Genomic DNA, 25,120 nt, shown 5'->3' on the forward strand with positions numbered 1-25,120 from the left:
TAGAGTTTACAGAGTCAGGCTCTTTTCAAACGATGCTAGCAATGAATGTCCCGATGAATAAATGTAGAGAATGTTGTAGAAGGAATAATTAATTTGTTTATTCTGAGACTGAGGGCTAGATTTACTAAGCTGCGGGTTTGAAAAAGTGGGGATGTTGCCTATAGCAACCAATCAGATTCTAGCTGTCATTTATTTAGTACCTTCTACAAAATGATAGCTAGAATCTGATTGGTTGCTATAGGCAACATCTCCACTTTTTCAAACCCGCAGCTTAGTAAATCTAGCCCTGAATGTTTTGTTTCAGAGTCACAGAAGCTAACGAAATTCATTAGGACATGTGGATAGCTATAACAAGGCGGTTTTAATCAGTGTGACATTGCGACAATATTGAATGAATGCATGAATATTGTGCTGTCATTCTCTGAAGACTAGCGGATCCGATGAAGGACCAGATGAAGAGCACAGATCTGAAAGTAAATTGTGTCAGAGTGTACGCACGAATCGCCAGACTGATCGGACTTTCAGTCATAGGTTCAATCATTTGAGATAATATGACAGTCGGAAAATTCTTCCGTGTGTACCCAACCTTATGCCTCTCTTATCCAGCACACTCCATTCCTAACTGCTAAACTCTCACTGGTTTTTGAGTACTGTATGCACTAGTAACATGTTTACAACACACAGCCAATCATCTGTGTGTATCACAATTATTGTTTACTCTTACTGGTTGTGTTATCTTCTGGATTCTTTCTGAGGGTGAGGTAAAAGTGCAATAAGTAATAGGATCGTTAAGAACAGTTTGAAGGCACAAACAAAATTGCTTCTTGATCTCAAGCTTAACAGTATTGTCTCCTCGCTGATAATGCATCACATTTAAAAGAGACAAGATTAGTACTCTAGTCTATTTTAACCTATTCCATACAGAAATAAATACAGCAACCTGAAAATAAAATAGGTACGCAAACAAGATTCTAATTGATTTACGATAATTTACCATCATGGGTGCTCAGAGATAAATACTTACACAAAATGTTAGCAAAACATATGTACACACTTGTACATATTTACATGCATACATACACACTTGTCTGAAATCTACAGGGACAGCCACATTTGTACACAAAAACACAATTGCACACAAAGACATAAACAATAGTAAAGACATGCTTCAATCCATATAGGGCCAATCACAGTTCTTCCCATTAGTTTTCAACCTTATAATAATAGTTTCATACAAGGCAATGATCAGGTCACTTTTTCTAGGAGTACAACATTCATCAAAAGTTACTGTGCTTCTTTACACACTATACAGTAGTGCCAAGCCACATAATAATGTGTCTGCTATATTGATTAAAAGGTACCTACCTGTCGCTTGGAATGCTCACTGTATTCTCCAGGAATGTTGTGAGCACTCTTAATTAAAGTCCTTGCAATGTGATAGTAGTAAATGCTGATAATAGTGAGTGGAACAAGATAGTAAACCAAGAAAATAAGCACAGAGTGGATCTTTGGATGCATTTCATCATTTTGCGGATATGGGATACAAGCTGTGAAGCTGACATTGTCTGATCCGTTGATGTGTGCCACTTCAGAAAACACAGCTTCAGGGACTGCCAAGAGCATTGATATGATCCAGATGGCTGTAGCTTTTATACAAGTCCACAGAACAGCACTTGATGTTTGGATGTCCATTGGATTTACTATAGCTTTGTATCTGAAACAGTGAGAAATAAATACATGTGAAGTATCAAAAATGGAAACAATGAAGCTGAGGCATGTGTTCCAGTTTTCTGAGTATATGAGCTGACAGCTTGTTGATCTATGCTGTATGTGTAGCTGCATCCATTATTATCACTAAAAGAACCACTAAGTAAAGATCCAAATTCATGACACATTAGGAGACATTTTCTGTAGTGTGTACCGCATAAAAGATTTCTGGAATATCCATCGTTCAAGCAGATAGTGACTTTTTTAGTTGTTTAGTCTTTTATGTGTTGCCTTCTTTTAAAATAATTCACTGGAAAATATGTCAGTTCAGATCCATGTCTATTACTAATGTTTTATATTTATTTGTAATAAATATTTGATATTGTTTGCACAAGTGATACCATTTTTAATTCACAGGAGAATATGTCAGTTACAATGTATGTCTTTTATCTGTAGTGTGTACCCAGCCTGTATACTACAGAAAAATTCTCCTGATAAGTCATTAATATGGATCTTTATTTAGTAGGTCTTTTAGCGATGATATTGGACGTTGCTACTAATGTGGATATTTTTCTCAATTCATATATTAAGGGGGTTAATATCTTGTAATATTATACTGAATTATTTTTAGTTTTTGTCAAATAATATATTTTGTAGCTTTCTTCTTCCTGAAATAAACAAAGGTATGACTATACTGTATTTGATATATTTATTGTTCAAAGTCTTTTACCATTTTGATAATAATATGACCATTAGTTGCGCTGCATTACTACAGCTTATGATTAATAAATAATCTTGGCCAACAAGCAATATTGCAGCTACCATTTACTAAACACAAATATACAAAGAAAACAGGTTATTTGTTTATAATGCAGAATGTCAGTATAACTCAGATAACATAAACACTACATACCTCTTTATCTTTCATAAGCAAATCACAAAAAGGTAGATCAAGTTAGGCAATTTTGTCATTGTTTAATAAAACTAACCAGCCATTGCTCTATGTATGGGAACAAAATTAACAACCAGACTAATCAAAATCAGTTCACATTGATCAAATTTTTATCTATGAAAGTTGTAAATCTGATTCTCCAAAGACTACAACCAAATTCAATGTGTCTCAGCTCATTAGCAAGATCACATTACCTGGGCCTCACAGTCAAAGTCAAAAATTGTTTTGGATTTATTTTTACATATGAAAAGAACTACTCAAGTTCACAGTGGGCCCTAGATGCATTATTAAGCCAGCTTTCATGAAAACGTCTAATACATCTACATTTAGTAATATATGAAAAGATTACAAATACAATAAATACAGGTGATTTAAAAACTATTAATGATATTTAAATATAGTTGTGGCCTTTCCATTTGTATTATAGTTATTCCTAATCAATGGCTCAATTCTTGCACACTAATTTGTCTACCAACCACTTTGATTTCTTTTAAAACAAAATATAAATATAAGAATACAAAGTAAAACATAATTCATGCAGCCAATTTTAAATATATTTAGCCTGTATGTATAATACATCCCCAAACACAATAATATATATATTACATGTACATGCATTTATTTGAGGAATAACAATGAAAGTATTATATCCTATGTATTTTGTCAGAATATAAATTACTGTTCTAAAAACCTTTTTTTTGCAATCAGCATCAATTTAATGTTTTCTATTCTAGTAAATTAGCTTGGCAAAAAATGTTTTTCTTACTAAACCTCTTATGAGTTCAGTGTATGTCTTAATATATCTTTGAACATTAAAAGACATGAATAAATTCAATAGATTTATGCCATTTTAATTTGAAAGGCTTGCGGCAGCTGTTAACATCTCTTTGGGATTTCCTCACAGGAATAGTGTATTAAGGAAGATATTTATGTCATTATAAATAATGGAATTCATTGTTTACAAGTGCAAGGACTGTAAGTACACGACAGATGAGAAATACAATTTTCCAATAATTAGTAAAATAGGTACAAATTATACAGATATTAAACAGTCAAAAATAACATATAAACATACAAATGCTTTTCTTTTCTTTATTGAAGTCTAAAATAATTTATTCAGCCATTCAGGTGTTTTCCTTATAAGTGGCTGGAGACAACAAAGAGATTATTTTAAGTCCTTTTCCAACTATGTACAGTCTAATTAATCACACCATCTGGTCTCAGTTTAAGACATGTTTCTCCGTTTTTCATTTTTATACTGCAGTGCACAAGTCAGTTATACCTATGGGATAGGCTTACTTTCAGATGTAAACTTTTTTCTTCTCTCATTTAGTTTTACAACAGAATAATGGTTTAAGTCAACACAATTGTATTCAAATTCTACAAATATCCCTGAGATGTGATCCCTCTTATTATTATCCATATTTCCCTCACCCTGTTTTATTTGTTTTATTTCTTGAAAACTGAATGCGTGTATGAGAACTGACTAGCTGTGAACTGTATGTGTGCAATGGTTTAGATTGTGTGCATAAATGTTCCATTAATCCAGTTTCTATTCTGATTGGCATTGTTCTTCCTCTGTTTCATCTCTAAATCTTCTCATACTTTCAAGTATGAAAGTTATCCCATTAAATATGAAAAAAGGTAATTCCATGCCTTAATAAAATATATATTATTTAATTAGTTTGACATAAATTTACTTTACATGAGAGAAAAACTTTCATGTGTATAATGCCCAATACAAAATCATTGCCCCTTCTCACCCATGCCTGGCATTATTTATTACCTGTCTATGTTTCTCAAAGAAAATTTAAATAATTTTGAGGGTTACTTTAAATGTTTGCAAGCTTAAAAGATTAAATGATGGTTTGCACAGTTTTGAGCCTGTTTGAGCAGGTTTGATCTTGATGTAGGAGGTTCAAACTGGTTCAAACATTTTTCAACATATTCACTTTAAAGCATTATTCAACATATTAACTTTAAACTGCCATTTTAAATAATTAAGATTGCCAGATTCTAGACTTCTTGAACTGTTAGTGTGCCAGACAGTCAGTAGCCACCTCCACTAATGCCTGTAGTGCCAACTACTAAATTACTATCACAATAAAAAAAAGAATAAAAACACACACAACAATCTAATGGATCGCAAACATATTACACACACTTGATAGTCAGCCATTTTTATGTCTGTTTGTTTTTTATATACAGGGTCTTGATGGGACGTGCACTGTCTGAATTGACACATTTTAATGAAAAAAAACAACATTTTCTTAAGAGGAAGAGCATAAGTCAAGGTGCAAAGTTCTGCCTAAGGAAGAGGTTGTCTGCAGTTCACAGGGCCATCAGATCAGACGACTCCTGATAGTAGGTGAGATCCCGACATCCTGTACCAATTGCTGCCCCTAGTGGTCTTCCAAGTTTAGTGGGAGAAATGTGTGCAGACCTTGATGTATGGGACCTCAAGTCCTTGCCAATGCAGCTTAGAGTCATGGAGATAGCGTTGACAGAGGAAGTACTGGCAAGTTAGGAACTGACAGATTCCATAGCAGGTCTGATAAAAGGAAGTAATGATTCACTCTTAGTAATAATTCAAATGTCACTTCCATTGCCCGAGATTGTGTTACTCTTTCAGTGACAGAATAAGACATTATTGAAGAGGTGTTTACAATGTGCCGTGCATTGACTTCTGTAACTGACCCTGATGCTGGCATTTTTGCTTCTGAGAGTAGTGAGGAGTCTGTCATTATGACTTCCTAGGAGATGAAGGTAGTGACTTAATTCCCATTTCTAATCTACTATGCACCACTGAGTGTGAGTCCTCATAACCATACATTCCTGTCCCATTTGGATGCCAATTGTCCTCATACTGTGCTTCCCATTTCCGTCCCTTCCACTCCACATGCAGCACAAGTGAAAGTGTGGGAAGCTTATTGTTGGTCACCTGCAAATGTGAAATACAATAGAGCACTTACACCTTTCAGGAGGCGAATCTCTTGCAGGTCCTAGAGAGCTTAAAAGGCAATATGCAATGATAATGATGACCATGAGTTGTATTATCTAGCTGCTTCTGATTGGCTAATTGCATTTTGACCCCTACAGCTGATAGTAATTATTAGTGACTATATTATAAAGCGTTGTGTCGTCTTTCCACATTACTTAATTGACTATTTGGACAACTGCAGGAAAGAAGATTCCCATTGGATTTTTTAAAGGGGGGAAACAACAAATGTTGGTATTGAATTTAATATGTTCATTTGTTTTGATTTGTTTTATTTAATTACATATTATACTGAAAATTCAACTTCTTTTATTAATAACACTGTCAAGATAAAAGTCTCTCTTGTGTATATAACAATTCATTGTATTATATTGTGTACAAATAGGGTAATACAACTTTAGCATTTGAAGCTTCCAGTCTGTTATTCTAGCTTAATCAGCATGACAGAGGGATCTCCAGCCATGTCCTCATCAACACTCTCACCTGTTTTAATGAGATAACCACTGACCTGATTTCAGCTGGTCCTTTTGTGGCAGGGCGGAAATGCAGTGGAAATGTTGTTTTTGGGATAAAGTGCAATGTCATGGCAAATAGGGACTTTGAAATTAATTGCAATTTATCAGTTCCCTCTTCATAACATTCTGGATAATATGCAAATTGCCATTATAAAAATTGAGGCAACAGACTTTGTGAAAAATAATATTTGTGTCATTCTTGACATTGACTCTATACCTAGTGCAAAGACTAATTCTGAGCACATGTGTGTTCACCTGCAATGTTATGTTGGATGGTACACAATGTTTACTTCCATTACCCCTTCCACAGCCAATTCCCCAATATTCCTGCTGAATGACCCTTCATCATACATCATCTGTTTTTAGTTGATGTTAAACAACTAAAAAACAAATTATACTTTAAATAAAAATAAATAAGCTGTCAAATCGCAGTCACTTAATGTAAATAATGATTTATCTAGTGTTTTCTTCTACATCATGATGATTCATCAGTAAACTAGAATTAAAGGTTGTGATTCTGAACAGGAGGTAAAAATTGTAATAGTATAATGGCATACATTTATGGCCATGCACTACACATTATATTTCACTAAACATTGAAGATGGGCCACTGTAAATTGAAAGCAGCACAGCACATAATGTTGTAAAAAAGATGTGCTAGATGTGCCATATTGTTACAGCCCCTTCACATAGATTTAGAGTTCAACATAAAGATGCATTTCCACTTTGGCAGTTTGAGTTGCACACATCTTAAAATATGTGCAACTTTAAAAATAGATCCTTCTAAAGCAAAGATGCGACAATTTTGTGTTTGAATCCCCATACCATAGTTGCACACTAAGGCCTCTGATTCACCTCTCCTTGCACAAGTGGTCATAAGTACAAGATACAGGCAACCCTAAAAAGAATGCAAGTTGCCACATACATATTGTATCAGGTTTGCACCAAGACACATATTTACATTGGGAAATCTCACTTTTGTGATACTCAGGCCCAGAGCAGCATCCTCAGTGCACTTGTAGCTAAATGGAAAAATTATAGAGATAATTGAACACCATAACTTTCACATACAGTGTTCAATAAACCTCTCTAGTTTAGCTCCTAAGATTGTATTCAGCATTCATATCTGCTTAAATTAATATATTTTGTATATACATTATTTATTTTTAAACTGTTTTGATGCACTACACAAGTTTTATTTAACACTCTTTAAAGTAATATACAATTGATGACCTAGGCCGCAAAACATGTGAACTAGTTAGAGTAGCACCACAAATCCATGATGCTTAAAATAACTTAGTGTTATATATTCTTTTTGTTTTTGCCTTATATTTGCATAGTAATTGATGGAGAATAGTAATAGATGGAGAATTGTTTTAATAAATTTATTATGCAAGCCAGTTGATGCTAATGATCGACTCTATGGCTGTATGTTGCTTGGTTCCCTTAAATTTAGATATCCTAAGGAAATTAAACATCTCGTAAAAATCTTAGTTGTATTGTGAACAATACTCGAGTATGTCTTTAGATTTATGTTTTGACTTTTTATGAATGGAAATGATGCTTTGTTATTCAACTGATATGGAACAACTACTTGTTACTTTGTAGCAGCTACTGACTGACTTCACTGAACAATAAATAACCGTGGCTCAGATCAGACTGACCACATGCCACGTGTTAACTCTCTGCAAACTACATTTGTAACCTAGTGCTGATGATTTATGATATTGGAAATGGGATATCTCTGGTAATCAGAGCATTTTCCCTGGCTCATTGATTTCAACGTGGAGAGTATATTTGGAGTGACACACTCGTTTACATTCTGGCCATGACAGCTGTTACCGTGAGAACATCACTCTATGGTTTAATATACTGGTCGGTCTAATAGAGAATCATTTGGGAGTCAATATCCATTACGGTTGGGCTCAGAGAGGGACTCGTGTTCTAGAATACTAGATAATGGACGGTTGCTTTTACCCTGTATTTTACTCTTCCTCCTTTCCTCCGAATGGACAGTTACTATCATTTAGACATTTAACTCTCTCCTTCCATTTTGGTTTTAGGCATGATTCAAGAAATACATTTATATTATTTAGAAAGGCATAACCGTATTGTATTTATAATATTGAAGTTATGTAGTTTCTCATATATATATGATAATTTCTGTGTTTATTTTGTGCTTTATATGTATATGCTTATATATATATATATATATATATATAATGTATGACATAGAAAAGATAACGCTTTAAAATTTTCACTCTATTTAAATAATTCTAGGATTTTTGAAGCCCAATTTTACTATCTAACAATTAGAGATGGGCGGGTCCGGTTCTCCGAGAACCGAACCCACCCGAACTTTGGGTATCCGAGTACCGAGCTGAGCAGCTCGGTACTCTCCCGCCCATTCCGAATCCAAATCGAGGCCGAACGTCATTGTGACGTCGTCGGATCTCGGGACTCGGTTCTCGCGATACTTCAACTTTATAAATACACGCCTCCACAGCAATCCATCGCCATTTGACAGAGGGAGAGAGCAGGGTGTAGTCATAGGCTAATTAGAGCAGGGACAGAGAATACCATATTGTTCTTGCAATTGCTCTAACCAAAATCGCTAGTGCAGAGAGGAGGATAGAGGTTTATTATTTTTTCTTCATATTTGGCACTCCCCAGCGCTTTTGGGGTGTCCCCCATAATTGTGCATTAATATTTCTGGCTGTCAAAAGTCATATCTGTCAGCAGTATCTACTAAATAATTTGTAGCACACCTCAGTGTTTTTGGGGTGTCCTCCCTAATTGTGCATTAATATTTCTGGCTGTCAAAAGTCATATCTGTCAGCAGTATCTACTCAATAATTTGTAGCACACCTCAGTGTTTTTGGGGTGTCCTCCCTAATTGTGCATTAATATTTCTGGCTGTCAAAAGTCATATCTGTCAGCAGTATCTACTAAATAATTTGTAGCACACCTCAGTGTTTTTGGGGTGTCCTCCCTAATTGTGCATTAATATTTCTGGCTGTCAAAAGTCATATCTGTCAGCAGTATCTACTCAATAATTTTTAGCACTCCTCAGTGTTTTTGGGGTGTCCTCCCTAATTGTGCATTAATATTTCTGGCTGTCAAAAGTCATATCTGTCAGCAGTATCTACTCAATAATTTTTAGCACTCCTCAGTGTTTTTGGGGTGTCCTCCCTAATTGTGCATTAATATTTCTGGCTGTCAAAAGTCATATCTGTCAGCAGTATCTACTCAATAATTTTTAGCACTCCTCAGTGTTTTTGGGGTGTCCTCCCTAATTGTGCATTAATATTTCTGGCTGTCAAAAGTCATATCTGTCAGCAGTATCTACTCAATAATTTTTAGCACTCCTCAGTGTTTTTGGGGTGTCCTCCCTAATTGTGCATTAATATTTCTGGCTGTCAAAAGTCATATCTGTCAGCAGTATCTACTCAATAATTTTTAGCACTCCTCAGTGTTTTTGGGGTGTCCTCCCTAATTGTGCATTAATATTTCTGGCTGTCAAAAGTCATATCTGTCAGCAGTATCTACTCAATAATTTTTAGCACTCCTCAGTGTTTTTGGGGTGTCCTCCCTAATTGTGCATTAATATTTCTGGCTGTCAAAAGTCATATCTGTCAGCAGTATCTACTCAATAATTTTTAGCACTCCTCAGTGTTTTTGGGGTGTCCTCCCTAATTGTGCATTAATATTTCTGGCTGTCAAAAGTCATATCTGTCAGCAGTATCTACTCAATAATTTTTAGCACTCCTCAGTGTTTTTGGGGTGTCCTCCCTAATTGTGCATTAATATTTCTGGCTGTCAAAAGTCATATCTGTCAGCAGTATCTACTCAATAATTTTTAGCACTCCTCAGTGTTTTTGGGGTGTCCTCCCTAATTGTGCATTAATATTTCTGGCTGTCAAAAGTCATATCTGTCAGCAGTATCTACTCAATAATTTTTAGCACTCCTCAGTGGTTTGCGCTCAGAATGGATTCAAAGCAGTCCACATATGATCTAAATGAGCAACCAGGTTCTGTCACCAGTCCTGATGTTAGTGTTCCCAGTACGTCATCTGGCCAAGGCGATGTCAAACAACAGAGTGTTTTCAAATTAGTGCAAAAAACAAAAACCAAAAAAAAATTTACTGTATTGAAGCGAAAAAGAAGTGTAACTGAGCAAAAGTTAAGTGACGATAAAAAAAAAATTGCAAGCATGCCATTCTACACACGCAGTGGCAAAGAGAGAATGAGGCCTTCACCTTTGGCTATTAGTGGCAGATCCCAAAAAGTTACCCAGGCTACAATTGGTGCACAACTACTGTTACGCGTCAAAGCTGAGCTGCAAGATACCAGTGAGGCATTACAGGAGAATATTTGCTCTGATTCACAAATGACAACAATCCCTGTGGAGAGTCCATCCAACAGTGGGATGTCTAATCGTGAGCATTCTGCTGATGTGTGCCTTAATAGCCCGAGTGTAGCCGGTGATACCCAAATTGAGGATGCCACTTTGGAATTAGAAGAGGATGAGGGGGAGATTTGTGTAGGCGACGAGGGCGCTAATGAGGATGTTGATGAGGATGAGGTTGTTTGTGTAAGTCCTGCACCAGTGGCAGCAGTTCTGGCACGTGACAAGAAAAAGGCCATTGTCATGCCTGGGCATAAAACAAAAAAATCCACTTCTTATGTGTGGAATTATTTCTACCCAAATCCAGACAACAATTGTATAGCCATTTGTAGTGTATGTGAAGCCACAGTCAGTCGAGGGAGGGACCTTAACCATCTTGGAACCTCGTCTATGTTACGCCATTTAACGAGAGTTCATGGCAAAGTGTTGGGAAAAGCTGAAAGTTCTTCCCAAAAGAATACAAGCACTCCCTCATCAGCTAAGACCCTCCGCTCACCGACATACCGACGGCTACAAAATACACCCACCACACCATCCTCATCAATATCCTCAGTAGCGCTCGGAGTTAGCCCGGCATCCCACTTAAGGCTGGATGACTCCGGCACTATTATTGATTCCTCTGAAGAAAGCGTTAGTCCTGCTGCTGCTGTTGCTGCTGCTGGGGGTGAATCGTCATCCCAGAGGCAGGTGAATAAAATGAGCAGTCCTACATTTCAGCAATTAACTGTGAAACAATCATTTGCGAGGGGAAGCAAATATGACAGCAGTCACCCAGTCGCCAAGCGAATCACAGACGCCATGGCTGCAATGTTAGTGTTAGATCTGCGTCCAATCTCCACAATAAACGCAGCTGGTTTTTCACAGTTAATTGAGGTTTTGTGTCCGCGTTACAGAATTCCATCGCGACACCATTTCTCCCGTAAAGCTATTCCACAACTATACCAAAAAGTGTGTAAAAATGTAGAGATTGCGCTGAAAAATGCCATTCTGCCCACTGTTCACTTAACCACAGATATGTGGACAAGTGGAAGTGGCCAAACCAAAGACTATATGACTGTGACAGCCCACTGGGTTGGTCATTCACCTTCACCAGCAGGAACAGCAGCAGCATGTACACCACTACGTAACATTTGTCACAGGCAGGCCACTCTTTGTATCACCGGCTTCACTAACAGGCATACGGCTGACAATTTGTTACGCAAACTGAGAGATGTGATTGATGCATGGCTTATACCACTCGGACTCTCCCCAGGGTATGTCATTTCAGATAACGCCAACAATATAGTGCGAGCATTACAGCTGGGTGATTTCCAACATATTCCCTGTTTTGCTCACACCATCAACTTGGTGGTGCAGAGCTTCCTACGAAATAACCGTGAGGTGCAGGAGATGCTTTCGGTGGCCCGTAAAATTTCAGGCCATTTCAGGCATTCAGCCACAGCATGTAGGAGATTACAGCAGCTCCAAGAGCAGTTTAACTTGCCCTGCCACCAACTTAAGCAAGAGGTGGTAACTCGGTGGAATTCCACCCTGTACATGCTTCAGAGGATGGAGGAACAGCGCAAAGCCATCCAAGCATATTGCACAAGTCATGACATTGGGAAAGGAGGGGGGATGTATTTCACTCTTGCACAGTGGGGAATCCTTTCAGTGCTGTGCAAGGTGCTGAAACCATTTGAAGTTGTGACATGTGAGGTCAGTGCAGACTCTGCTAGTTTGAGCCAAGTCATTCCTTTAATTAGACTATTGGAAAAGCAGCTTGAGAAAATGAAGGAGGAGCTGAAAGCAAGCAATTCAGCAAAGTATGTTGGCCTTGTCGATCAAGTACTTAATTCGCTTCACAATGATCCTCGAGTTATTAAGATCTTGAACTCGGATCAGTACGTTTTGGCCACTGTGCTTGATCCAAGGTTTAAAACCTACATTGAGTCTTTACTTGTAAATGAGCGAGATGTGAACTTTTGCAAGGAGCTATTGCTCAGCAAGTTGGCCGCTGAACTGGGCCTCGGCTTGACGACGTGTCCTCCTTCACTTTCTCAAGCTGTTGCTCGTAAAAAATTAAATTTCCAAAAAAGAAGCAGGGAAGACACAGGGGGCAGACGAGAACAATTTAACATCTGGGCTGGTTTGAAGGATTTTTCAAAAAAAAGTGTCACTTTGCCCATAAGTCCATCCAATATGAGTATAAACATGCAAAGGATGGTGGAGGATTACTTTCAAGAGGTAGTTGATATGGAAATGTCAGACAGTCCCTTTCCTTACTGGGAAGAAAAGCAGGCCATTTGGAAACCCATGTACAAACTTGCTTTGCAATACCTAAGCTGCCCACCCTCCAGTGTGTACTCTGAACGAGTGTTCAGCACAGCAGGGAACTTAGTCAGTGATCGCCGTAGAAGGTTACTTCCCAAAAATGTGGAGAAAATGATGTTTATAAAAATGAACTACATCTTCCACGAGGAAGGCCTTCACCATCCAAGACATCCAAGCACTGACTGTTCTCTAATGGCGGATTCAAGCGGCGATGAATTGATAGTCTGTGATGATGACGTACACACTGATGAGGGTGAGGATGAAGCTGAAGATGATGCCGATAACATCTTTTTAAAACTTTCTATGTAAGTGTAGGGTGCAATCTACCCCCAAAGAGGAAAGGGACTTGTGGCATTTCCATATCACATACCATCTTGAAAGGCTGCTGTTAGGGCAATTTATCCTTAAGGGTAGGGTGTCATAGACAGAGTGACCCTAAACTGGCTTTGTCCATTTTTCATAATATTGTACAGTCTATAATGGCTGAATTTTTTAGTATTTTATACAAGTGGAGGGGGGCCTAGAGAGACAGAAACCAAACTGGCTTTCTCCATGTCAATTAATATTGTACAGTCTATAATGGCTGAATTTTTTGGTATTTTATACAAGTGGAGGGGGGCCTAGAGAGACAGAGTGACCCCAAACTGTCTTTCTCCATGTCAATTAATATTGTACAGTCTATAATGGCTGAATTTTTTAGTATTTTATACAAGTGGAGGGGGGCCTAGAGAGACAGAAACCAAACTGGCTTTCTCCATGTCAATTAATATTGTACAGTCTATAATGGCTGAATTTTTTGGTATTTTATACAAGTGGAGGGGGGCCTAGAGAGACAGAGTGACCCCAAACTGTCTTTCTCCATGTCAATTAATATTGTACAGTCTATAATGGCTGAATTTTTTAGTATTTTATACAAGTGGAGGGGGGCCTAGAGAGACAGAAACCAAACTGGCTTTCTCCATGTCAATTAATATTGTACAGTCTATAATGGCTGAATTTTTTGCTATTTTATACAAGTGGAGGGGGGCCTTGAGAGACAGAAACCAAACTGGCTTTTTCCATTTCTTTACATATTTAACTATAAGTGTAGGGTGTAATATACATTCAAAGACGATGGCTGCATTGCCAATATGCATAGATGGAGAGGAAGACAATCTGTTTTGTGTGTAGAATAGGCCTACCAACGAAGAATTAAACTGTTTTTTTGGATGATTTATTACCTCAACAATTAGATTACTTGTCTCTAAAACAGTTGGAGCACTAAATTGGGTTAATTTAGGCCCAAAAACATGGATTTTCCCAAAAAATAGCAAAACAAAACCAAACAAAACCAAAACCAAAACCAAAACACGCAATGGCGGTTTTGCAAAACCAAAACCAAAACCAAAACACGACGGTAATCCAGATCCAAAACCGAATCCAAAACCAAAACACGGGGGTCAGTGACCATCTCTACTAACAATTCAGAGAACCAGTGTGCAGCCTTTGTGAGGTTGACTTGAATTTATTTATTTTTTTGTGTTAAGCAATGTTGTTTTTAACAAAAAATTACATTTTTGTTAAAACATGTAGTGACAAACAATATTTTATAGAACATGGAAATATTTTAAAAAAAAACATACTCACTAACTGTTTCAGCTTTATTGTCTGCTATAAAGAATGTGCAATATAAGAGACTTCCAGGAAATATAACTTAAAGACCTTTTTTCAGGTCGGCAGCTGATTTTGGGCCTAAACACAGCAAGGCATAATCTGATGGCGTCTTCATGAACATTGATGCTGTGCAGGTGTTTAAGGAAATACCTGTGCTTATAAGATCCAGTGCAAGGATCCCTTTGCTAGATGACGACTGAGTCCAGTAATCATGTTACCTATATCATGATCCTGCTCTGTACTGACTACTGCTGTTAGCTGCCAGCCATTCTGACCATACATACCACTGTACCAGCATTGTACCGTTGGGTACTACCTTAGGCTTAAGCTTACACTTCTTGAACTGTGCTATCTGTTCTTGGGGTTAAAATATAACTATTAACTGAGACATTCATTTGTGTTAGCTGCTCTCTAGCACTGAACTGTTGCAGCGCAACCTTCCTCCTTTGGCTTTGTCCGGTTCCACTTACTGCAATCTAGCACTGCACAACTAAATGTGCTCTGTTCCTGCATCTGCTGTGTCTGATTATCTACACATGCTGAACTTTGGGGATCGATGGTATTAAGGAGATACAAGTGCCTAACCTGTCTTCAATTTGTGGTTGGCGTCAGCTTCTCCTTTGTGTTTGCCATTCTGATTACTTGAGTCTAGCTTGATTACCATTCAGTGCCTATGAATGCATTCTGTTTGATTCAGTACTGAGATAAATTTATGTGGTGACCAGCAGGAACTTGTCTTTCTTATGTGCTGTTAGTTACATGAAATCCAAATACTGATATTCTTTGAATTAACTGCTGCCTATCAAGAATATGAACTGTGCTTATATCTATATATATTTCTACTTCCTGGTGATTGTCAAGCTATTATATATGCATTGTGATAAACTATACTTCAGGCCATTTGCAGTTCTGTTTTATATCATGAACGGAGTATTGTAAATGGTCTGCTATTCAAACTAAATACTGAACTTTTATTGTTGTTTTGGTATTGTGCTACTTGGTAGAAGCTATCACCAACTGGGGTTTAATCCAGCTTTAGTTTAAAATAGTTTCTGACAAGGGAAAGTTTGTTAATTAGAAATATGGAGAACACAGAATCCTTACCTTAAACAGGTTGGCAAGGGTGTAGTAAGGTATTTTTCATTCAGGACTGCCTCATGTCCATGTGGACATGATCTCCTTGGCCATCTCAACATACATTTTGAGATATCTGCTTGGTATTACAACTTCCTTCATACACAGCTCCAAGCACTGTGATTTATGGATAGTACTGCCTATTTACCAACCAGTTTTTAAAAATGGCAGTTGCTATCCATTAATGAAAGTGCTGAGAGCCATATATTGGGTATAATGGCTTCTCAAGACAACCATACTTCAATTTCAACACAGTGGAGAGGGAGCACATAACCCATTTTGGTCTGCACTGTTACACCACCAGATATATGGGGGTAAATGTGGCAAATAGCAATTTTTGCAAATCGCCAATATCTGGCTACTTTGCATGGTAAATTTAAAGCGGTAATAACTTTAAAGGCAAAACTTGCCCTTATTCACTAGAATGATCTGTGCATTGCCATGGAATACACACTGCATTAAATATTTGTCAGATGAGGTTGCATGGTATTTGATTATAACTCTTTGAATTAAAAATGTTTCATATATTTGATTGGCTTTATAAAACCATTTTCCCATTAGACAAACCACAATATTAGAATTTCTACACCCGCGTGGTTTGGCCATACCCATTTCCCCACTGAAGGGTGCAGCTACAAGAGCCTGGACCACTTATCTCTGTCTTCCCCTGTGGCTAAAAGTTGCCAGTCCTCCCCTGATCATTACCCTACTACCAAATATGCTCAGTAACTGATGTTAGTTCTCAATACTGCTGTTCCTTATAAGGCATTAGTTCAAGTTCCTTTAAAAATGATTCTGCCAAAAGTGAATAACCCAAAATTAGACAAATTAAGAAAGTGAATGGATTGTTTCTCTCAACTTCAGTTTTTATGATATAGTCATCTTTTTATGACATGCTGAATACAGAAATGAATTTCCATTAAATTGAATTTTCTTATCTATATTACATTCTTAATTTACAGCATAATAACTTCAAAATGATTTCATAAAATTATGCTACTTCATGATCCTAATTAGCCCATATATGTAACAGACATACAGTATAGTACATGTTTTAATTCCTTAGCAACCATATTCAGCAATTTCAGCACAGGATACTTGGTAGAAATGCAATGCTGAGGAGTATATAGCTGAATTCTAGAGGATGCATACCAGCAGGGGCTACCATAGCCCTTCTATAATTTATCTTTTACTTAAGTAACATTTTTACTTTATATTTGATAACCATTTAGTGAGCTATTAATATAACATCTACAAATCTTTTTTGGAAGCATAATTGTCTTGGTGTTTTGAGGTTGTCCCCGAGAACCGAACCCACCCGAACTTTGGCTATCCGAGTACCGAGCTGAGGAGCTTGGTACTCTCCCGCCCACTCCGAATCCAAATCGAGGCCGACCGTCATCATGACGTCATCGGATCTCGGGGCTCGGTTCTTGCGATACTTGCAGATTATAAATACACACCTCCATAGCAATCCATTGCCATTTGACAGAGGGAAAGAGCAGGGTGTAGTCACAGGCTGATTAGAGCAGGGACATAGAATACAATATTCTTCTTGCAATTGCTCTAACAAAAATCACTAGAGAAGAGAGGTGGATAAAGGTTTATAATTTTGTTTTAATATTTGGCACTCCCCAGTGCTTTTGGGGTGTCCCCCATAATTGTGCATAAATATTTCTGGCTGTCAAAAGTCATATCTGTCAGTAGTATCTACCAAATAATTTATAGCACTCCTCAGTGCTTTTAGGGTGTCCCCCCTAATTGTGCATAAATATTTTTGGCTGTCAAAAGTCATATCCGTCAGCAGTATCTACCAAATAATTTTTAGCACTCCTCAGTGCTTTTGGGGTGTCCCACCTAATAGTGCATAAATATTTCTGGCTGTCAAAAGTCATATCTGTCAGCAGTATCTACCAAATAATTTTTAGCACTCCTCAGTGCTTTTGGGGTGTGTCCCCTAATTGTGCATAAATATTTCTGGCTGTCAAAAGTCTTATTTGTCAGCAGTATCTTACCAAATAATTTTTACCACTACAAGTGCTTTACGCTCAGAATGGATTCAAAGCAGTCCACATATGATCAGAATGACCAACCAGGTTCTGTCACCAGTCCTGATATTAGTGTTCCCAGTACGTCATCTGGGCAAGGCGATGTCAAACTACAGAGTGTTTCGAAATCAGTCCAAAAAACCAAAACCCCCAAAAAATTTACCGTGTTGAAGCGAAAAAGAAGTGTTACTGAGCAAAAGTTAAGTGCAGATAAAAAAATTTTTTGCCAACATGCCATTCTACACACGCAGTAGCAAAGAGAGAATGAGGCCTTCACCTTTGGCTATTAGTGGCAGATCCAAAAATGTTACCGAGCCTACAAGTGGTGCACAACTACTGTTACGCATCAAAGCCGAGCTGCAAGATAACAGTAAGGCATTAGAGGATAATGTTTGCTCTGAATCAGAAATGACACCAATCCCTGTGGAGAGTCCATCCATCAGTGGGATGTCTAATCGTGAGCATTTTGTTAGTGCACCCATAAAGAAGGGCCCTTTCAGCAGTTTTGCTGATGTGTGCCTGAACAGCCCGAGTGTAGCCGGTGATACACCAAGTGAGGATGACACTTTGTCTTTAGAAGAGGATGTGGGGGAGATTTGGGTATCCGACGATGAGTATGCGGTTGATTGTGTAAGTCCTGCAGCAGTGTGGCACGAGTGGGAGCAGTTCTGGCACGTGAGGTTCTGGCACCAATTTGCATTTTCCAAACACAAGCAGGGATGACGCAGGTGGCACACCACAACAGTTTGACATCTGGGCTGGTTTGAAGGATTTGTCAAAAAAATGTGTGACCTTGACCAAAACTCCAACCAATCCTACTATTAACATGCAAAGGAGGGTGGAGGGCCTATCAGGGATTAAACTGTATTTTTCTTAATTTTCACTAATAATGTTTGGGTGTAATATACAGCCAAAGACAAGTGGTCAATTGCTAAGAGTCATTGATGATGAGAAAGACAAGCAGGCTTGTCTGTAGAATTTGCAGGCAAATTGTGCTGCGTTATATAGGTAACTCCCAAAGAGAAGAGCTCCATTGCTCCATTGCTAATTGTAATTGCTTAAATAGAAATAATAGGGCTGACAGTCTTGGTCTAAATCTGCAGTTACATTTTATTGTACTATAGCTCACTGCGAAACAGGAGAGGTGGCAGGGTTTAGTGATAATCTTCCTCAAACAATACTAATTCATCCCACCATCATATAAGTCTGTGTAGTATGATGTAATTGCTGATAATGGCCTTCCAAAGGAAATGACTAGTTGATTTTAGGGCAGAGCTGTCACGATTTTTGGGCAATTCTTTTACAGCACAGTAAATATCAAAATGTTGAGCAGAATCATCTGCATCACCACTACGTGTCTTGGAAAAGCAATTTCTTTTACAACAAGCAGTTTCCAGAGAAACTGAAGGAGAAGACGTCCCAACAAGATGTTGATAAGTCTGGAATCCTTGCAAAGAAAATTAAGTATTTAATTTACAATTAAAATATAGTTAGCACATTTACTTTGTTTTATTGCACACTATAATTTTCTGTAGCACCTTTTCAAAATGTATTATTAAGGCAATCTCTTGACTCAAGCTAACCGTGTCTGCATTTTCTTCACAGGTAACTACTTCGCTGGACTAAAGTATATTCCCCTCAAATGCTAGTCTTCTTGCAGCTGCTGCATTCTCCCACATGCTGTTGCAGAAACCAGAAATTGACCCTAAATGTTTATGGACACAAACAGAATCTCCTGCATGTCATTTTTATAAAGTTCTGTAACACAAAGTTGAGAGTGTGTGCAAAACAGGGAATGTGATGTAATTCAACCCTGCTGTAATGCTTGACCAATATTGGGGTCATAATCAGAAATGACATATCCTCAGGAGAGTCCAAGCAGGATTAGCCATCTTTCAATGACATCCCTTAGTTTTTGGAACAGTTTGTCAGCTGTATGCCTCTTACTGAAGCCGCTGATACAGAGAGTAGCCTACTTCTCAAAAATGTGACGTACCTGGGTACATGCTGCTACTGTCCATGCTGGGGAAGGCGAATGACCAACCCAGTGGGCTTTCACAGTCATATAATCTTTAGTTTGCCCAGTTCCGCTTGTACACATATCTGTGGTTAAGTGTACAGTGGGTAGAATGCCATTTTGTCGCCCAATAATTAAATTTTTAGGAACTTTCCGGTACAGGAGAGAATTAGCTTTTCCAGTAAAATGGTATAGTGATGATATTTGCTAACAGGGACAGAACACCTCAATTAAATGTCTTAAACCAACTGTATTAATAGTGGACATTGGACGCAGATCTAACACTAGCATAGTACCCAGGGCGCCTGTGATCCGCTTTGCGACTGGGTGACAGCTTTCATTCTTGCTTCCTCTTGCAGAGGATTGTTTAACTGCCAATTGTTGGTTCAGGAGATATTGATTATGAAGGTGTTGGGGGGGGGGATATTGCAGGTGCTGGGATGTAGATGAGAGAAGGGAGGTAGATTATGCTGGAATGCTTGTTGTTATTTTTTTTTAACTGAAGTTTCTGATTTTCCCAACAGTTTTCCAAGAACTCGCTGAAAAATGACGAAACATGGAGGAGGATCCCAGATGGTTAAGGTCCCTACCTCTACTGAGTGTGGCTTTAAAAATGCTACAAATGGATAGACAACTCTTGCCAGGATTTGTGTAAAAATAATTCCACACTTAAGAGATGGATTTTTGGTCTTATGCCCAGGCATGACAATGGCCTTTTTGTTATCACTGGCAAAAACTGCAGCAATTTTTCTTTTCAAGTGTATGAAAATCATATTGTGACATAGGAGGTGTTCAAAATTTAATAAAAAATAACTAGAAATTAGTGTTACTGAGGTTAATAATAATGTTGCTACAAAATAATACTTAAATTATGTTATTTTAGCACCAATAAATGTAATTTTTTTTAACAAATTGCAAAACAAAACCAAACAAAACCAAAACCAAAAGACGCAAGGGCAGTTTTGCAAAACCAAAACCAAAACAAGACGGTAATCCAGATCCCAAACCGAATCCAAAACCAAAACACGGGGGTCAGTGACCATCTCTAGTTTTAACCCATGTGAATTTGGATATACTTTTATTAATGTGTACTCACAAAGTGTAAAGTGCAAAATTACTTGAGTAAAAAAATAGTAAAAGAATACTTTTTATAAACCTGGGTTCCTACAGTATATATAGGTAGATATCCCATCAATTATACAGGAAAATAGAAAGTGCAAATTTAATTTATACTTTACTATACTTGTGACAAGCAAGCATAGCAGCAAAAGTTTGATTTTAACTGGAACATGATAATTTAAAAGGAAGTTGACAGTTTTGTGCACTAACCACCTAAAGGCAGCTACAGAAGTAATTGTATAAAGCACCAATGTTTAAAGTAATTTAAAACACAAGAAAAGAAAATCTAAATTTAAATGAAATATTAAGTATTATCAAGGTCTTTATAATACCACAGACAGTAATATTTAAATCTGTTCTTTTCATACCAGAACACCCACAAGTCTCTAGAGTCATGATTTTATTTCTGACAGGTCTGTTTAAATAACTAATTAACAGCATCTTGCAGTTCTTTTTTTTTTTTATCTTCTAGAGACAAAATATTTTAGAATACTGGTTTAAAATTGTTTCCACTTGCTTTGGCAATACTGGCCACTTAGTCAAATCACAATGTCAGTCTAAGAATAATGTACCCAATCCAACGTACAGTAATTAACCATAGATTGTAAGCTTGCGAGCAGGGCCTTCTCACCTCTTTGTCTGTTTTACCCAGTTTGTTTATTAGTTTATTATGCTTGTCCACAATTGTAAAGCGCTACGGAATATGTTGGCGCTATATAAATAAATGATGATGATGATAATTAGAGATGAGCGCACTCGGATTTCCTGAATCCGAGCCCACCCGAACGTTGCCGATCCGAGTCGGATCCGAGACAGATCCGGGTATTGGCGCCAAATAAAAACTTGAAACCGAGGCTCGGAGTCATAATCCCGCTGTCGGATCTCGCGATACTCGGAACCTATAAATTCCCCGCTAGTCGCCGCCATCTTCACTCGGGCATTGATCAGGGTAGAGGGAGGGTGTGTTAGGTGGTCCTCTGTCCTGGTAGATCTCGTGCTGTGCTGTTTAGTTCTGTGCTGTGCTGTTTAGTTCTGTGCTGTGCTGTGATGTGCTGTGCTGTGTTCTGCAGTATCAGTCCAGTGGTGCTGTGTCCTGTGCTCTGTGCTTCTAAGGGCATAGTTCTTATTTCCCCAATATTCCCAAGTGTTTAAAAAATTAAAAAAAAGTTATAAAAAAAAATACAAAAAACTAATTAAATTTTTTTTTAATTACAACAAAATTTGCAAAACCAATCCTGCAGTATAAGCCCATTGGTACTGCAATATTACCAAGTTCACACATTCAGCAGTAAAAGTCGAGTGATACTGCAATATTACAAAGTTCACACATTCAGCAGTATCAGTCCAGTGGTGTTGTGTGCTGTGCTCTGTCAATTTTGAGTTCAGTGGTGCTGCTGGGTCCTGTGCTGTGTCCTGTTCAGTCCAGTGGTGCTGTGTCCTGTGCTCTGTGCTTCTAAGGGCATAGTTATTTCCCCATTATTCCCAAGTGTTTAAAAAATTTAAAAAAAGTTATAAAAAAAATACAAAAAAATAATTTTAAAAAAAATTACAACAAAATTTGCAAAACCAATCCTGCAATATAAGCCCATTGGTACTGCAATATTACAAAGTTCACTGATTCAGCAGTACAAGTCCAGTGGTATTGATATATTACAAAGTTCACTGATTCAGCAGTATAAGTCCAGTGGTACTGATATATTACAAAGTTCACTGATTCAGCAGTATAAGTCCAATGGTACTGATATATTACAAAGTTCACTAATTCAGCAGTATAAGTCCAGTGGTACTGCTATTACAAAGTTCACTGATTCAGCAGTATAAGTCCAGTGGTACTGCTATTACAAAGTTCACTGATTTAGCAGTATAAGTCCAGTGGTACTGATATATTACAAAGTTCACTGATTCAGCAGTATAAGTCCAGTGGTACTGGTATATTACAAAGTTCACTGATTCAGCAGTATAAGTCCAGTGGTACTGCTATTACAAAGTTCACTCATTCAGCAGTATAATTCCAGTGGTACTGCTATTACAAAGTTCACTGATTCAGCAGTATAAGTCCAGTGGTACTGATATATTACAAAGTTCACTGATTCAGCAGTATAAGTCCAGTGGTACTCTCCTGTGCCGCATATAATTTTTAAAGGCTTTGCCGAGTGTGTGTGGCTTAGAGGTACGCTCTCTTGTGCTACATATAATGGAAAACCAAAATTTGGAGTATAAAGTAGGGAAAGATCAAGACCCACTTCCTCCTAATGCTGAAGCTCCTGCCACTAGTCATGACATAGACGATGAAATGCCATCAACGTCGTCTGGCAAGCCCGATGCCCAATCTCCTAGTACAGGGCATGTAAAATCCAAAAAGCCCAAGTTCTCAAAAAATGGCAAAAAGAGAAACTTAAAATCATCTGAGGAGAAACGTAAAGTTGGCAATATGCCATTTACGACACGCAGTGGCAAGGAACGGCTTAGGCCCTGGCTCGTGTTCATGACTAGTGGTCCAGCTTCACCCAAGGATCTAAGCCCTCCTCCTCCCCTCCCTACAAAACATTTAAGAGAGTTATGCTGTCAGCAACAACAACAAAACAGCAAAGAACTCTGCCTTCTAAACAGATGACATCACAAATCCCCAAGGCGAGTCCAAGGGTGTTGTTGGTTGTGAACCCTGACCTTCCCATCACTGTACGGGAAGAGGTGACTCCATCCAGCATTTGCAGCAGGCCCTCTGCATATGCTGGAAGGATCACCCACAGTCCAGTTACAGATTTGGCTAATGAAGGTGTGAATGTTGTACACTGGGAGGAGGATATTGATGTAGCTGGCGCTGAGGAGGATGTTGATGATTATGATGCAGACAGATACCAAATTGCCTTTCTCAATTTCTATTTATATTCTAGATTATATAACGGCTGAATAGTTTTCTATTTTACTCCTAGTGGAGAGGGGATCTGATGCAGACAGATACCAAACTGCCCTTGTCCATTTCTTTGTATATTTGAATTTCTAGTTCTACAGTCATTGCAGGTTGCTTTTTTTATATTCAACTACAAGTGTAGGGCGGGGGGGGGGGGGGGGGGGGCATAGATAGCCACCAATGTAACGTGGTCCATTTAATTTCACTTTCTAGCTCCACAGTCTGTGCAGCCTGCTTTTTTTATCTTCAAAGTATTTACAAGCCTTGCAATCTAAATTAACTAGAGGTAGTGACGTGCTAGAACTCCAAAAGGCAGTTTGGAAGCCCCTGTACAAACTGGCTCTATTTTACCTGAGTTTGTACCCCCTCCAGTGTGTACTCGGAAAGAGTTTTTAGTGCAGCGGGGAACCTGGTCAGTGAGCGGCGAAGGAGGTTGCTTCCTCACAATGTTGAAAAAATGATGTTTATAAAAATGAATAATCAATTCATCAATGAAGTACAGAACTGCCCTCCAGATAGTACAGAGGGACCTGTGGTTGTGGAGTCCAGCGGGGACGAATTGATAATGTGTGAGGAGGAGGAAGTACACACTGTAGGGGGAGAGGAATCAGAGGTTGAGGATGAGGACGACATCTTTCCTCAGTAGAGCCTGTTTAGTTTGTACAGGGAGAGATGAATTGTTTTTTTGGTGTGGGGGCCCAAACAAACCAATCATTTCAGCCACAGTTGTTTGGTAGGCCCTGTCGCTGAAATGATTGGTTTGTTAAAGTGTGCATGTCCTATTTCAACAACATAAGGGTGGGTGGGAGGGCCCAAGGACAATTCCATCTTGCAACTTTTTTTTTGGCATCATGTGACCATTCAACAGTCGTTTGCCATGTTCAAAATGTAAAAGAAAATGTCAACAAATTCAAAAAATTTAATCAAAAGTTAAATGCCCTGTCACTATTTAAAACAAGAGGGTTTGACGTGCTAGAATTAGTGTAGTGTTAATATGTTATAAACACTACACTTGGAACTTGGAGGAGGTATTGTGGCCCCGGTATCAAATTTAGTATCGGGGCCACCCCACTACGCAGTCCAGATACTTGTTTGGTGGAATTCTGACCAGTTGAGGGTGTAACTATTTATTATATTGTGGCCCCGGTATCAAATTTAGTACCGGGGCCACCCCACTACGCAGTCCAGATACTTGTTTGGTGGAATTCTGACCAGTTGAGGGTGTAACTATTTATTATATTGTGGCCCCGGTATCAAATTTAGTACCGGGGCCACCCCACTACGCAGTCCAGATACTTGTTTGGTGGAATTCTGACCAGTTGAGGGTGTAACTATTTATTATATTGTG

At 38.2% G+C, this 25,120-nt stretch overlaps 2 protein-coding genes across 2 annotated transcripts in view; both read right to left on the reverse strand.

Annotated features, from left to right (window-relative positions):
• NMBR (neuromedin B receptor) overlaps window positions 1–1,692 on the reverse strand; it is a 49,146-nt gene extending 47,454 nt beyond the window's left edge. Inside the window, exon 1 of the mRNA XM_075200668.1 lies at window positions 1,366–1,692. Within this exon, the coding sequence (XP_075056769.1) occupies window positions 1,366–1,692 (327 nt within the window). The remainder of the gene's footprint in view (window positions 1–1,365) is intronic.
• LRP11 (LDL receptor related protein 11) overlaps window positions 1–25,120 on the reverse strand; it is a 498,092-nt gene that overhangs the window by 57,398 nt on the left and 415,574 nt on the right. The window lies entirely within an intron of this gene.

The sequence above is a fragment of the Mixophyes fleayi genome, chromosome 3 (assembly GCF_038048845.1).
Source record: "Mixophyes fleayi isolate aMixFle1 chromosome 3, aMixFle1.hap1, whole genome shotgun sequence".
NCBI lineage: Eukaryota > Metazoa > Chordata > Amphibia > Anura > Limnodynastidae > Mixophyes > Mixophyes fleayi.